Source organism: Stegodyphus dumicola, chromosome 10 (assembly GCF_044657685.1).
Source record: "Stegodyphus dumicola isolate Sdum_Otavi_A_Nest chromosome 10, ASM4465768v1".
Classification (NCBI taxonomy): Eukaryota; Metazoa; Arthropoda; class Arachnida; order Araneae; family Eresidae; genus Stegodyphus; species Stegodyphus dumicola.
In genome coordinates, this window is record NC_140777.1 from 6,363,647 (window position 1) to 6,378,667 (window position 15,021).

General features: G+C 35.6%; 1 protein-coding gene across 16 annotated transcripts in view; it reads left to right on the top strand.

Annotated features, from left to right (window-relative positions):
• LOC146994865 (inositol polyphosphate-5-phosphatase A-like) overlaps positions 1 to 13,017 on the top strand; it is a 205,737-nt gene extending 192,720 nt beyond the window's left edge. For 14 of the 16 annotated variants that reach the window (XM_085824598.1, XM_085824596.1, XM_085824603.1 and 11 more), the window contains 2 exons: positions 3,680 to 3,755; positions 11,496 to 13,017. In XM_085824598.1, coding sequence (XP_085680724.1) covers positions 3,680 to 3,755; positions 11,496 to 11,554 — 135 coding nt within the window. In that variant the 3' untranslated portion in view covers positions 11,555 to 13,017. Of the gene's footprint in view, positions 1 to 3,679; positions 3,756 to 11,495 lie in introns of those variants that run through there. The other 2 variants (XR_015043280.1, XR_015043281.1) reach the window with 2 other exon arrangements.
• Positions 13,018 to 15,021: the final 2,004 nt, after the last annotated feature.

Here is a 15,021-nt window from a genome sequence, read left to right on the forward strand (position 1 = left end):
GAATTTCCACACTGGTTTTTGTAGTTATGTTCTGAAGGATGAGTTTTTCCATTGCGGTATGCATATGTAGGTATATGACAAGCCATATGGCTTTATACTATAAAACTATAGTTCACTATAAATGTTTGCATTGGTACTCTTTGATTGGTCTTTCTTTCTTTCTTCATGACTTGACTAGCGAAAGATATTCCGAGAGAAGATCTTGTCAGAACTGCAGTTTAATGTTCCTGGTGTTTTAATATATTTATTTTTTATACAAATGTTTTAATGATTGAAGCTAATATGTATCTATATTCTAACATATTATTTTATTTATTAACAAGTTTTATATACTTGTTAATAAATAAAATAATTCTATCATCAAGTTCTACTTATGATCCTTCTTCCCTAAAATGTATATATATGACATGTATGGAATAGACTGAAATATATATACCCAATAACACAGGGGTTCTCAGCCAGGTTGAAATTTCCCCTTGGGGGAAAATTTTCATGGTTTCATGTGTGGGATGTGGTCAGCCTTTTACTCTTAAACTTGTTTTAGTTTATGTATATAAAAAATTACTCTTATTCAAGTTTTATCAACATTTTCTATACTTCTGGTTTAATTAAAAGCACATTAAAAATAATCTAAATTTAAGTAGATGTATATGCATTTTTGAGTTTTGGAGTTGCATGGGGCAAAAAAACTTGAGAGCCACTGCAGTAACATAAGCTCAAAGTATACCCTCGTAGTTATACCACCATAATATGAAATGTATAACTCTTTCAAAAAAAGTTTGTGGAAGAATCATATCACATGTGTAAAACTTGCAACAACTGAATTTTGTTGTTAGAGGATGTTAGTATATTCTTCATAAAAGACATATGTGAAGTAATATCTTGTGGGGCAGCATACACAGGTGATCTCATGCAAATAGAAATTAAAGCATCTTTTGACTATTTAGTGTGAAGCTGCATTTTGTAAAAAATGTGCTCGAATGCAAATACTTGTGTTCTTTGATCAAAGAAAAATTTTCATCAAACCACAACAACCTTTTTGGCAAATGTTTTATCCTCCAACTCCGTTTTTCTGTATTATTTAAGTGTTTCTGTAAGGTCAGCATTTCTGGATAATACAAGCTATTCAGCATGATATAATGGATTGTCTGTGATGTACATGAAAGACAGGCATTCTACTAATGCTTCCACTGAAGTGAATGTTTGTACATTTAAGTTTCGAAAAAATTTCTTGACTGCAGTTATCCCTCCCATGTATAATGTGTATATGAACCAGTGTTCCATAAAAAGCCCTCCACAAAGGGAAGAAGGCATCTCTTCTATCTTAGGCAGATAGCTCTTGAGTGCTTTGCCCAACCAGCCCCCTATGTAGCAATCATCCTTCAGTACCTTCTTCCTTCTTAGTCCTTGAATTGTGCTTCAATTTTTCTTACAGCTTCTTTACATAAAATATTCTACATAATAATGCAGCATAAATAACAGTATTCTATACTGTATTATGTATTGATATGATTATTACTGAGCTCCATAAACATGTGCAATATTCTAAAATTTTAAGTTATTAAATTATTTTAAGATTAATTATTAATAATTTTATTTAAGATTATTTAAATTAGATTTTCTAGAGGCATTTCACTTTGATATAAATCTTTCAGTTCTAGTTAGCAATCCCAGTTCCAATCCGTCTTTACCCTCAGTTTCTAATGAAATTATTTGATAGCTGTTTTCATTTTTCATCAATAGAGGGTGCCAGCAGCTTGACATCCTTCTTATCGTTCTTATTGCCTAATCTTATTACTGCTTTTTCCTTCATCATTTGCACTTCTGCAGTTGAAGAAGGAGTTTCTATATTTAACCTTCAAAACTAGTCCTGTAAATTTATAAATATTGTGCTAATTCTTGTTGCTTGTTTAACTCCTGCAATAATAGTTATTTGCATGTCATTTTAACTCAAATACACTTGAGTTCACATATGTAATATTCATTTAAAAACTCTTCCTTGCCAAATATAGATTTAAAAAGCTCTGTAGCTTTTCCATAATTCTCTTTAGAGAGCAAAATCTTCTAATAAGCTGGCGAGTTCGGTTTCATGCATTGAAATAAATGATCAAATTTATCCTCAGAATTAAGAGATTCATATTCCAATATTTTCATTGCCATTCTGTAAAAGATAAATTTAAAGCAATTCAGCAGTATTCGTATTCAAGAGATACACAGTTTGCTTCACGTTAGTGCCTTTTCTGCTTAAAAACTGCTTTCTCTATAGAAAACAAATCATTTAAAAATAATGAGCAATCCAGACTTTTTTAATGTTGGTTTGAAATTAAAATAGGTGAAAATTATGCAGGATACCTCTGTTTTATAAGGAGGACTTTGCTGCTGAACAGTGTAAATTATTATGAAATAAATGCTGTACATCTTATATGTATTACTTTGTATATTTTGACTTAAAATGTTGTCTTTAGAATTTAAAGAAAATTCTGATCAGGAACAGTTTTCCCTTTCGTTAACTTGTACTTGCGTAGATCTTAAAATGTTTTCCCCTTTTTTTTTTTTTTTTTTTTTTTTTTTTTTTTTTTTTTTTCAAGGTAAGCTTTTCATTAGTTTTAACATTATTGATAAATATAAATACATAACATGAACAATAGTTAATTATTACTCAAAAGAATATCAGCTATAGAGCTATGATTAAAAACAATAAAGGCAATAGGATCATTAGGCTCACTGGCTTTCTTTAGTTCATCTAAAAGTCATCTAAAGAAATTAGAATGTCATTGTCTACAGAAACATCAGTCTTTTCTTTCAAAAACTGGGTCCATGCCACCAAATGTTACCTATTCAATAAAATGTCAGCACCAACTCTCCTGCTGAGATCTGCGAGATTTTCTTTCTCAGGGCACCAGTATCACTTAAACCCTGTATTTCATTCACTCTGTTGGTGGCAAATGATTTCTATCATTTTGTTGTCCTCTTAATCCAACAGAGTGATTTTTGAATTCGCCCAAAAAACATTGAGTGCCTTTTTTTAAATGCACCATTTTCTTGACTTTGCTTGCTAACTGAGCAGCAAGCAAAGCGCCGAATAATTCTAGTCTCGGAAGCGTGATTTTTCTTAGTGGCGTCGCTTCACACTTGCTAACCAATAAATTCACTTTGTTTGGGTTGTTTACTGTATTTGGTATTTTAGATTTTTCTGTATTTAACAATTTCGAATGAAGATGTTTGAAGTGTTTATGTACTTTTGCATTGCTGCGAAGTGATTGATTGTAACAGAAATGCATTTCTAATGAAATTCGAGGAAATAAGTCTAAAGAAATTGCAGGGATACAAGTAATATAAAAAAATTGTCTAAAGTCAATTCCTACTTAGATCAACACAGAAACATTTTAAAAATACAACAAAATTTTAAATATGTGAAAAAATTATATTAACATCAAGTGTCATCAACTACAACTTTAAAAAAATGTATTTGAACTTCAGTGGATGAATAGAAAGTATTTTATTAACAATTGAAAATTTGCACAAGATATTGGTTGAGTGTGAGCTGATAGTAGGAATTTTAAAAAGTAAAATTTCAATAGTCAGTACAAGGCAGTCGCATGGTGTGCACATTATATATTTACTATGAATTTAATTGAAATCTTCTCTAACAAGTTTATTATTATCTATTTCAATGCAGATTGAATTTGAAGGTGAAACCACTGATGGAAACTTTGCTCTTGATGACGTCACCTTTTACGATGGGAACTGTCAAAGTAAGTATGATAACACATTTTTATGCTCTTTTTAAATGCAGCTAAGATGCTCTTCCCTATGTCAGTCTGTAGCGATATCTGCCATGAAACCTCTGGCAGCCCCCATTAAAATTTAGCCTTTGGAAAGTTGTCAGAATTAAAATCATAAAATGAAGTGCAGTACAAGTTGTCAAATGAAGAAAGTCCATGGTTTCACCGGACGGACATCATCAGCAACTACACCAATGCGGTGCAGGTATTTATATAAAATGTCTTGTCGAGAGTTGAAAATTTGCCGTAAAGAATGCACGGGGTATGTCCACTGGGATAGGCGAAAATACAAGAGTATTCCACACTTTATCGGTTGAAAGGAGTTTATACATTTAAAAGTTGGTCCACTTTCCTCTTTGCCTCAGAACTAAACTGTTAATTGGAGAGTGAGAAATGTGGCTAAAGTAATCATTTTTCATTTTTATCATTCAGATTTCAAATCATTATAGCATAATGTGGCTAGGGTACAAATAGGGCGCAGCCCCATCCACCTAATCGACAAGATTTTATGACAAACAAGGGCTGCGCCAGGATAGCTTACAGCCATTTTTAGGCAGAAGATGGGCTTTTTCATTTCCAGTGGCTGGGGATCCATTGAAAAACAAGCTCCGAGCCAAAAGCCATTGCATTGGATACATTTATCTTGGTCTCTTCAACAAGAAAGTAATCAGTAGGTGTATGAGACAGCTGCCCACTCGGGAGTGAGCAAATATAACTGCCTTGCTAAAGTTAGTATCAGGTACAAGAAGATTTAAAATTGCCTTTCCTGTGGCAAAAATCTCTGCGTCGAAGTTAGAGGCATTCAGATCAACAGAATAGGATTCCGCAAAATATCCTTCACAGTACAACCGGCACCAGTATTTTCCTTACGTGCAGTGTCATCAGTAGAAATGTGGATCCACTCACAGCTAGGGTTATTTGTAGCTATAACTTCTAAGGAAAAAGCTTTAAGAGCGTCAGGAACTGCCTCGTATATCTTTTCAGCCATACCAATTTCAAGATTACAAGTAGGAGCCCTAATAGTAGGAGGAGAGAGGCTAAACTGGTTAGGGTGGAGTAAGGTAGGCATGATTAGGTATTGCAATTTCGGACCAAAATTTCAATACCTGTATTCGGTAGTAGGAATTTTATAAAAAAAGAAAGAAAACACAGGTGTTTCTTTGTTTTATTTGCCAATTTTATTAGAGTATATACCACCAAAAAATCATTCATAATTTATACATTATAACAGTATATAAAGAATTGTAAAGAAACGAGGACCATCTTATATATTTAAATCACAAAAAAGTGTAAATATCAGTATTCTGTGGTACTATTAAAATTTTTGAAATGTGATCTTAAAAAAACATAATTGAGCCTGGAGCGTAATTTTGTGTAAAAATTACCAGCTGTCTAAAACCCTCTTTCAGCATCTTACACTAGTAGGTGGTACTGTTAGCAAGGGCGATATACTTTTTCCAAGTATTTATCTCGAAATCCCTCATCTTCAAATAAATCGATTTCTCATTGGATGGTTTTGGATATAACTGATTTCTGTATTTTATTTTGGCTTGTTGAATTTTTTTTTAGTTAGTGCTAATTCTAATTTTTGTTCAAGAGACAATTCTTTTCACTATCGACATTAGTGCCATCATCATCTTCGATAACTGTACCGAATTCTTCTGTGTGTGGATAGGTTTGTGGGTAATTTAAGAAAGTTTAATATTTCTTTCTATTTTCATTTTAAGAAAATTTAACATAAACTTGATTTGATTAGTCTCTTCCTCTTTTTCATTTTTAAATCATTATAATTATGTAAATACCGTAAGCCATTTTCTATTTCAGTATGCCTTTCTCCTGTGCGATTTTTCAATGTAATATATAATTCTTTAAATAGTGATGTGAGCTGTTCCTTGTTGCACTAACTGTTAAGAAATTAGAATCTCTCCGTATCGGAAAAATTAATTGGGAGATTAAAGTCGATTGTTGCTTTTGGGGATTGCATATTTCAGTTTCATAAATCGTTCCATCACTAGGAGTAAATTGTTCCAACGTGGTTTAGAATCTAATATTAAAACATGTTCTGTTTTACTTCCAGTTATTATATATTTTTCAAATAAGGCATTTTTTGTAGGAGAATGTTTAAATGTCTTAACAATTTTTCAAACTTGATTAATTATAATGAACTTGATGAGTTAATATTTCATCCTCATTAGCAATATCTTCAACAATTACAGGGTGATTATAATTAAAGTTGCGATATCAAAACGCTGCTCTAACTTTAAAACTACCAGTCAGAATGACTGGATATTTTACGAATGGAATCTGAACCATCGTGAAACAATTGAATTTTGTTTAGTGAAGGAAAAATACCATATTTGCCGCCGTATAAGACGCACTTTTTGTCTTTGAAAATAGGTCTGAACAACGGAATCCGTCTTACTCAGTTTTCGATTACATTTATTTCTCAAAATTTCCTCTATTCGGAGTTGCACAATCTTTTGTCTTGTTTTTTGCAGAGTATGGGAACATTAGTTACATAAAGTTCATTGAACCCGCATGCGCACATATCGACAATCACAGCTGAAAACTTTCCAATTTTTGTGAACGACTTTTAAGCGTGTGAAATTTCTACTGTTCAGTTATCTTTAATTTCTTGCCAAGTTATAGCTCAAAAACCATTGTCGGCATTGCTATAACATAACATACAAGGTACGTGTGATTGCGTATGGTAACAAGACTATAGATAGGCATTTCGGGCCACCCCGACTGATAAAATGATAAGAACTGTCAACTGGGATGCTGTGAAACTAAAGATAGTGTTTAAATCATTTAAGAAATGTGGTATTAGTAATGCACTGGAGGGTACAGGGGACAATTTGTTGTATGAGGACTCTGATGCTAATTTAGAAAGTTTCTATTGACTTTCCAGTTAGCTCTTGAGATGAGTATCTGAATTTTGACGAAAAAAATTAAAAGATGGTCTTTCCCCGTATAGATTGCATATTTGCAGAAATTATTAATTTGTATTACTTTATATTTAAAATACTATAAATTCATTATGATGATCAGTGATAACATTTTATCCTTCAAAAATGTGTATAAAAAAGGGGTGCGTCATATATGCCGGCAAATACGGTAGTTAAAAAAATGTGCCGATAGATGCCGTTGTCAGGATTTACATGGCTGTTGTAGAGATATGGATATTTCAAGACTTGACATGCACACCACAGATGTAGCTGTGATAAAAATGCAGAACATTAGCGGAACACGTAATGCTTTGCTTAAATGCTTCGTTGTTTGACAATTAAGGATCGCGCTCTGCTCGTGAAACTTTTCTGTCAGAACGATGACTCTGCGTTAACAGCTATCAGGAAGTTCTTGACATTAAAGGGCATAAACTTCGCCCCCAAAACCGCTTACGGCCTGTGAAAACTGATGGATAAATTCAAAGAGACAGATTTATTTAACGTGAAATGAGGTAGAGGACGAAACCCAGTTGCGACAGTGGAAGATGTGGCTACAAAGTTCCAAGAATAGACGAACAGTGATACAGGAATCAGCAGTGCATGGGGAACTGGACGAATGTTGGATATGCCTATCAGCACTGTGCGTAATGTCCTGTGGAACATCTTGCGCTGTTATCCGTGCAAGCTAACTCATGTGCAGAACTTTCTACTTGCTTACCTGGAAACATGTGAATCGTTTGCACAGTGATTTCTTGCCCGGATGGAAGTGAAGAATGGATGGCCAGGGAATATTCTGTGGTCTGGGGGAGCCCATTCCGTTTTGCAAAGTTCTATAAATACTCAAAATTGCAGGATATCGGTGATCAAGAATCCGTTCCTGCTACAGCGAGTACCTCTTCAGTCTAAAAAGGTCACTGTGGGGCGGAATAATGGCAGCGTTTGTCATAGGTCCGTTCTTCTTCGAGATCACATCTGCAGGGATCATTAACTGCTTAACCATGTCCTTCTGGCAATTCAGCAGCATCGGTGGTTCGCACAAGATGCAAGATGGTGCTCCTCTGGACATTGCTACTTCTATGAAGGAACTGCTGACCACTCATAAAATCATAACCTGCCATTTTCCAACAGTTTTACTGCCACGTTCGCCCAACTAAACCCATGTGATTTTTGGCTTTGGGGGATACCTGAAAAGTATTGTTTGCAGTCGGTAGGTTGGGAATCTGGCCGACTTGAAGGCAACCATCACTTACCACATTCATAGCATCAGCACAGATACCCTCCGGAACTGTACTGGAACATGTCGTTTTGTACTTCCAACTAGTAGCGAAACAAGGTGGATGCCATATCGAACAACTTATGCACGTTTGTTTTCATGAAGCTTTTCCTTTTTCTCTTGTCATTATCATTGTACACACATATTCTTTAAACTATTCACTGTAAACACGTCTTTTTGCCTGTCTTAAAGCCTTGGAGTCTATTATTTTCTTTTGGCTAACAACATTCGTGTGGTTATTGATTAGGTCTTACCCCTGCTAGCGTAGTCTATCGCCACATTTTGGAACTATTTTTTCCCTTCGCCAAACAAAATTTCATTGCCTCTCGATTGTTCTGGCAAAATATCAAGTCATTCTGACCTGTAGTTTTAAAGTTAATGTTCTGAAATCGCAACTTTAATTATAATCACCCTGTACCTTGTCATTATCTTCATTGTCACTCTCTTCAACGTCGGAATCGGAAGTTTCTACATCTACTACTCCTAATTGGAGAGAGTGTGCGTGTACGTGCGAGAGACAGAGTGAGTGGGTGTGAGGAGCGTTTGAGAGAGTATACTCTCTCTAGCGACCCACAGTCTGTCTCTCGCACTCACACACTATCTCTCTCGCAGTCATACAGGGCACAGGGTGATTTGTATCTCTCTCGCACTCATACACTCTCTCTCAAGTGCGAGAGGGAGTGTGTGAGTGCGCGAGAGAGAGTTCGTGAGTGGCAGAGAGAAAGTGGGAGACTGCGAAAAAGAATGTGCGTGTGAGAGAGTGTGAGTACGACAGTGTGTGCGAGTGCTAGAGAGGTGAGAGTATGAGTGCAAGAGACAGAGTGAGTAGGTGTGAGGAGGGTTTGAGAGAGAGAGTACACTCTCTATAGCACAATCACACACTCTCTGTCTCTCGCTCTCACACTTTCTCTCACACTCGCACTCTCTCACCTCTTTCACACTCTCTCGAGTGCGAGAGAGAGCGAGTGAGAGTATGAGTGCAAGAGAGAGTGTGAGTGGGTGTGAAGAGCGAGTGCTACAGCAAGAGTGAGTGAGAGTATGACTGCAAGAGAGAGAAAGTGAGTGGGTGTGAGAGAGTATACTTTCTCTCGCACTCGCACCTTTCTTTCACACACTCTCTCTCGAGTGCGAGAGAGAGAGAGTGTGCGTGTATGTGCGAGAGGGAGAGTGAAAGAGTAAGTGGGTGTGAGGAGCGTTTGATAGAAAGAGTATACTCTCTCTCACACACTCACACACTCTCTCGAGTGCGAGAGAGTGTGAGACTGCAAAAGAGAGAGTGCGTGTACGTGCGAGAGACTGAGTGGGTGTGAGGAACGTTTGACAGAGTGCGTGCACAAGTGCCTGTGAGTCAGAGTGCATTTGAAAGAGTAAGTACACTCTCTCACACTTGCAGGCATTCTCTTGCACTTGTGCACGCACAAACTCCTCACACCCACTCACTGTGTCGCACTCACGTACTTTCGCATGTACATGCACACTCTCTTTCGCAGTCTCACTCCCTCTTCTCCTCGAGAGAGAGGGAGAGTGTATGAGTGGAAGAGAAAGTGTGCGAGAACGGCAGAGTGCAAGTGTCTGTGAATGCGAGAGAGTGAGTGGGTGTCAGGAGTGTACTTACTCTGATTCGCAGGCATTCTGTCACACTCATACACTCTGCCTCTCAAGTGCAAGAGAGAATGCCTGTGAGTGTGAGAGAGAGCGTACTTACTCTTTCAAATGCACTCTGACACACAGGTATTCTCTCGCACGTACACGCACACTTTCTCTTTTGCAGTCTCGCACATACATGCACACTCTCTCTCGCACTCAAGAGAGTGTGGAGAAAGTGTGTGAGTGCAAAAGAGTATTCTCTCGCACTCGTGCACACACGCACCTCTCTCACGCATTCTCGCTGTTGCACTCTAGAAAGAGAGGTGTGTGAGCAAGAGAGAATACCCTCTCAAATGCTCTTCACACCCACTCACTCTCACTCTCGCACTTGAGAGAGAGAGAGAGTGAGTGTGAGAGACAGAGTGTGTGATTGTGCTAGAGAGAGTGTACTCTCTCTCTCAAACCCTCCTCACACCCACTCATACTCTCACTTACTCTGCCTCGCACTCGAGAGTGTATGATTGATAGAAAGTGTGTGAGTGCTAGAGAGAGTGCACTCTTTCTCTCAAATGCTCCTCACATGCACTCTCTCTCGCACACTCACACACACACTTTCTCTAGCTCTCACACACACTACCTCAAAGAGTGTGTGACTGTGAGAGAGTGTGTGATTGCACTTTCTCAAACACTCCTCACACCCACTCACATACTTTCTGGCACGCACACACTCTCACTCTCGCACATTCACTCACTCCCTCCCTCCCTCTCTCTTATTTCGTAAGATAACCGCTGTGTATCTAGTACTATAGTACTCAAATTTTTACACACCTTTGATCACCGACGCTTTCCACACACGTTGCCCTTCAGTTCCCTAAAGTGTCACAGAGATAGGGCTGACATTGTCAAATACTTTTCCCCGAATACAGGGTTAGCAAGAAAATACATAGCAAGCGAGCAAATTCCAAAGACGTCTCACCCCAGTTCTGCATAGCCAGCCAAGCCAAATATTACCTTAAATTATCACCCAGCTCAATCAGGGCTCAGTCAGTAAACCGACTATGCGACCCACACTTCTTGAAAAGTGCTTCGGGTGCCCAAGAGAGAACCATTGCTCTGTGTATGTTGATCTAGCTGCGAGTATTCCCTGAGCTACAAAACACGGAAAATGGACTCTGGAATACTCTGGAATCTGGTATCAGGGAGTAATCAGTCTTAAAAATGACGACACACTCAGAATAAGACGTCATGCTCATGAAGCAATGGATCCTGCATGCCAGGCCATGGCGACTTAATCATGGTTTGGGCTGTTTTCTCTTTGGCACTATTTCGATGTTTTGCTACTTGTATCAATCTCCCTCCGTATGCTTCGGTACGTGGAGTTGCTGGCCAATCTTCTCTATCCATTTATATAACCTATTAAGTGTTTCTTTAACCATGCCTGTATCAACAAGTTAATGCAAATGTACCTCAACTACTAGATGTTCAACAGTTGCCCCTGTAGGGCTATGTATCTACACTTAGTTCTTAAATAAACTCCCAGGGAGGAAGCGGAACATATGCCTGTTAACGTCTGTTAAACTTCAGGCGTCCCCATCCTCCATCACCTGTCTTTCATACGGAAATTCAGTATTCCAGCAAGATAATTGCACCTCTCACAGGTCCCGGTTGCCTACTGCATGCCTACATCACCATGCCTCTGACTTCTGCGTCATGAATTAGTTACCTAGAAACCCTAAATGATTTAATCCTATTGAGAATCTTTAGGGGGAAAATGTAAAATTCCAGAAAATTATTGAATCAATGCCTGGTAGTGTTGCGGCCAGATGAAGCCAAACATCTTATGGACTAGCTATCCAAAATACAGTTAACACTTTTTGTACATAAAATTCTTTTCTTTTCCAGCTCATCCTGTAGAAGCAGCAGTGGAGCCCCCTCCATCTGAGAAATTCCAAGTGGTTTAAGAAACTGCTAAAAAATGAAGAAAAAGGCCGCTTTTAAAATACAGAATATTTCTAATTAAAGCAAACAAAAAAAATATAAAAATTAGGCTTACCATGTTTCATAAAGTGCCTTATATTTACTCCTGCATCCCATTACAGTGGCAAACTGAAAATCAGATACTTTCCTCAACCATCTCTGCTTTGCGGCAAATTTTGATGCTTTGGAAAAGATATCGATATTACTTTCTGTCGTATTGAAGGACAAGCTGAGACTTCAAAGAGGAATCTGCCATTATTTTCATGCAACTGTGGTATCAGCCAGCTTTTTGTTCGCATCTACGGCATTTTCGTGGCATTCGAATAAATCTTAGCATGCCACATAAATGTCTGCTCAATTCGCAAAGCTATATGTGAAACAAATCTGACACATTAAAAAACTGAAATGTTTCACGTCATGTAATTATAAATAACCTTGTATTTAAATACATTAATATTAAAACTATTTAAAATTATGACAATTTTTATACTACATCATTAAAAAAGATATCAGTTTTGCAAGAAACTCTATTGAATCTTTCCTTTTAAATAGCATGTGCGTAATTACTATAAATTCAATATAAATTAATGTTTATTAAAGAAAAAGAACAAAATGGAAAGCCTTAACCTAATTTAAAAATTGATATTTGCTAAAAAAAATCTTAGCAGTATTTTAACACACGTAAGGCAATTTAAAATTTCACGATCACCGTTTTGATTACACATTATCATACACCTGGTCACGTGTGCATCGAAGATCGAATTTCGAGTTTTTAGATTTACTTTTTGCAAAGTTAATACTTTGCACTAACTTTCATTAACAAACTCGACGATTTCAAAGCAATAGATGGCCACTCTGCAAGACTTATGATATTTGTCTTTCAAATTTCATCAAAACCAGCAATTTCAAAGAAATATGTTCACGCTCCAATTTGTTTCCATTTGGCGAAGCATAAAATACTTTTTTTTTCCAGTCTTCACAGTATATAACCTGCCACTTACTGATAACCAAATTAAGCGATTTAAAATCAACTAGTTCTTTCAACAAGTTCTTTGTGTCTTTTATTATTAATTGTTAGTTCGACATGTCAAATCAATCTAGGACTCATTATAATTGTATATTTTTTTCCTAATAACTATTTTAAACACTTGGTTTAAAAAAATACGTAAGCGAGAAATATATATATTCTTTAACTTATTTTTTTGTGTTTTTTCCTAATTTCTTTTGGTGAATATTTTTCCATTCTCTGTCCTTGTATTCAGTTATAACAACCAAGCGATAAAATGTTTCCACTTCTAACAAAAACTGAATATGTATACTCTGTTCAATATTTATGGTGTCGAATAATAATAAAGTATATAGCAAACATAAAATTACAGTCTTTTAATAAAATTGTGAAAAATTACAAAAATGTATAAATGAGTAAAATAAAGCATTTGTACTTGCATTTTTTTTATTATTATTATTATTTCAATTTTTTTTATTTTATTTTTTTATTTAGACCGAAATTCACAGGTGCACTTTTACAACGCATTTCAAAACGACGTCGCATGACCCAACATCTTACGCATTTTGCGACGAGAATGTAGTATTACAAAGCGAAACCGATATTTCTGCTTAAAAGAAAAATGTAAGCAAAGACCTGAAATCCAAGTCTTTGCGACGGTCAGAAAATCGTGGAATTTCACATATATCTAGGTAGTTTAAAAAGGATGGATTTCATTGTGCTGAATAAAACAAAAATTTATCTTTTAAACGCCAGATAAAATAATATCGGTTTAAATGAGGTCTTTTTCGTTGATGTGTTTGTACTCATAATCTACTTAAATTGATATTTTTATATTTTTTTAACTTTCTACTAATATTTTCTACATTGCCGTAATAGGAATTCTGAAACTACAGAAGATTTTCTTATTCCTATAAATACTAAGTTATGATTTTCAGATCTGAAGAATAAATTGTGCAAATTTCGCTTCAAAATTTAGTACATTACATTATTTTATATAATGCATTATACTCTGGTACCTCAAAACTTTAAACGGTTTTTATTTTATGGGTTCGCCAACGAAGGGCGCCACAGATAAAACTTTGTTATATTCATTGCTGCAAATGCACAGCACATCAGCACGAGCAGAACTACCATAATAATTGCATTTTTCTACAAGTAGGACTAAAAACTTCTCCACTTTAAAATCATAAAGTGGTCTCCTTCCCCACTACGACGTACCCCGTAGGGTAACTACTTTAGGAGTCAAAGTCTTTTAGACTAAATACTCCTTCCTACCGCAATTCATGCCGTGCAAATACGCATTTAACTCAAATGTAAAGATTCAACACATTTGTAACCATAAGGGTCACTTATAATTTAGTTATGAATAAATCAAAGGTAAATTTTAATTTAGTACCATGTATTTTCACACGCGAAAAGCACCCGTAAATAATATTCTAAAATATTCAATGTAGCTGCAAATAATGGTGAAAAATATTTAAAATAAAAGCAATAACAATCAAAATTCTGAAAGAATTACGATTTTAACGGTCGCCCAAGAGGATCAAAGTTTTTATGCTGTCGCTAAGCTCGCAGTCTAAGAGTCTGTTACCTTCCCTCTTACCAACCCCCCTTTTATTCCTTTGTCTATTTAGCTCTATTATAAACCACCATTAACACTTATACCATATAAAGTATGTGTCATCTTTTCAAGGTATATGTGAATCTTTTGAAACAGAGTCAACCATTTAAAATAACTGTCTACTTTTTGTAAAAAAGCCTTTTAACAAATGAAATTAATTTTAAAGGTAACCTTCCCGTAGCCAAATACATATTCTCACTCACGTTATTCGACAGAAACAAATATTCTTTAATATTACATGTTTGGAATATGCACAACATAAATTATTCTTGTAAAATTAATCAAATGTATTTTAATCTTCCTGCGATATTAATTATAAAGACAAAAACTTTGTTATGACCCCGAATATTAAAATTATCCAATATAATACATTTTCATAAAATATCAATCTTTAACATACTGAAAATTTAAAAATAACAAATATTTTCTTACGATAAAATATATTATTTTATTTCTTCAGTACACGTTTTCAGACGATTCTTTTTTCATACCTCGTGTTAATTATTTTTTCTCAAACGTTACAAGTATAAAAAATTATCTTTTTTTAATTCATGAAATAAATTTAAATAACAATTATAAGCACAAATTTGTGATCTGGTTCCTTTGAATTCTGATCTTTAAAAAGTAGACATGCTGATATTTTCCACCAAGGTAACAAACATTCTTAAAGAAGAATTTACAACAAAAAAAAAGTAAGTAAAAGCATTTATTTATTGTCCGATATTTTACTTTCGTAGAAGAACAACTTGTGTAAAAGCTCATGCTGCTAATTCAAATGAAACTTACTGAAAACTCATCATGGATAATTAATAAATTACATT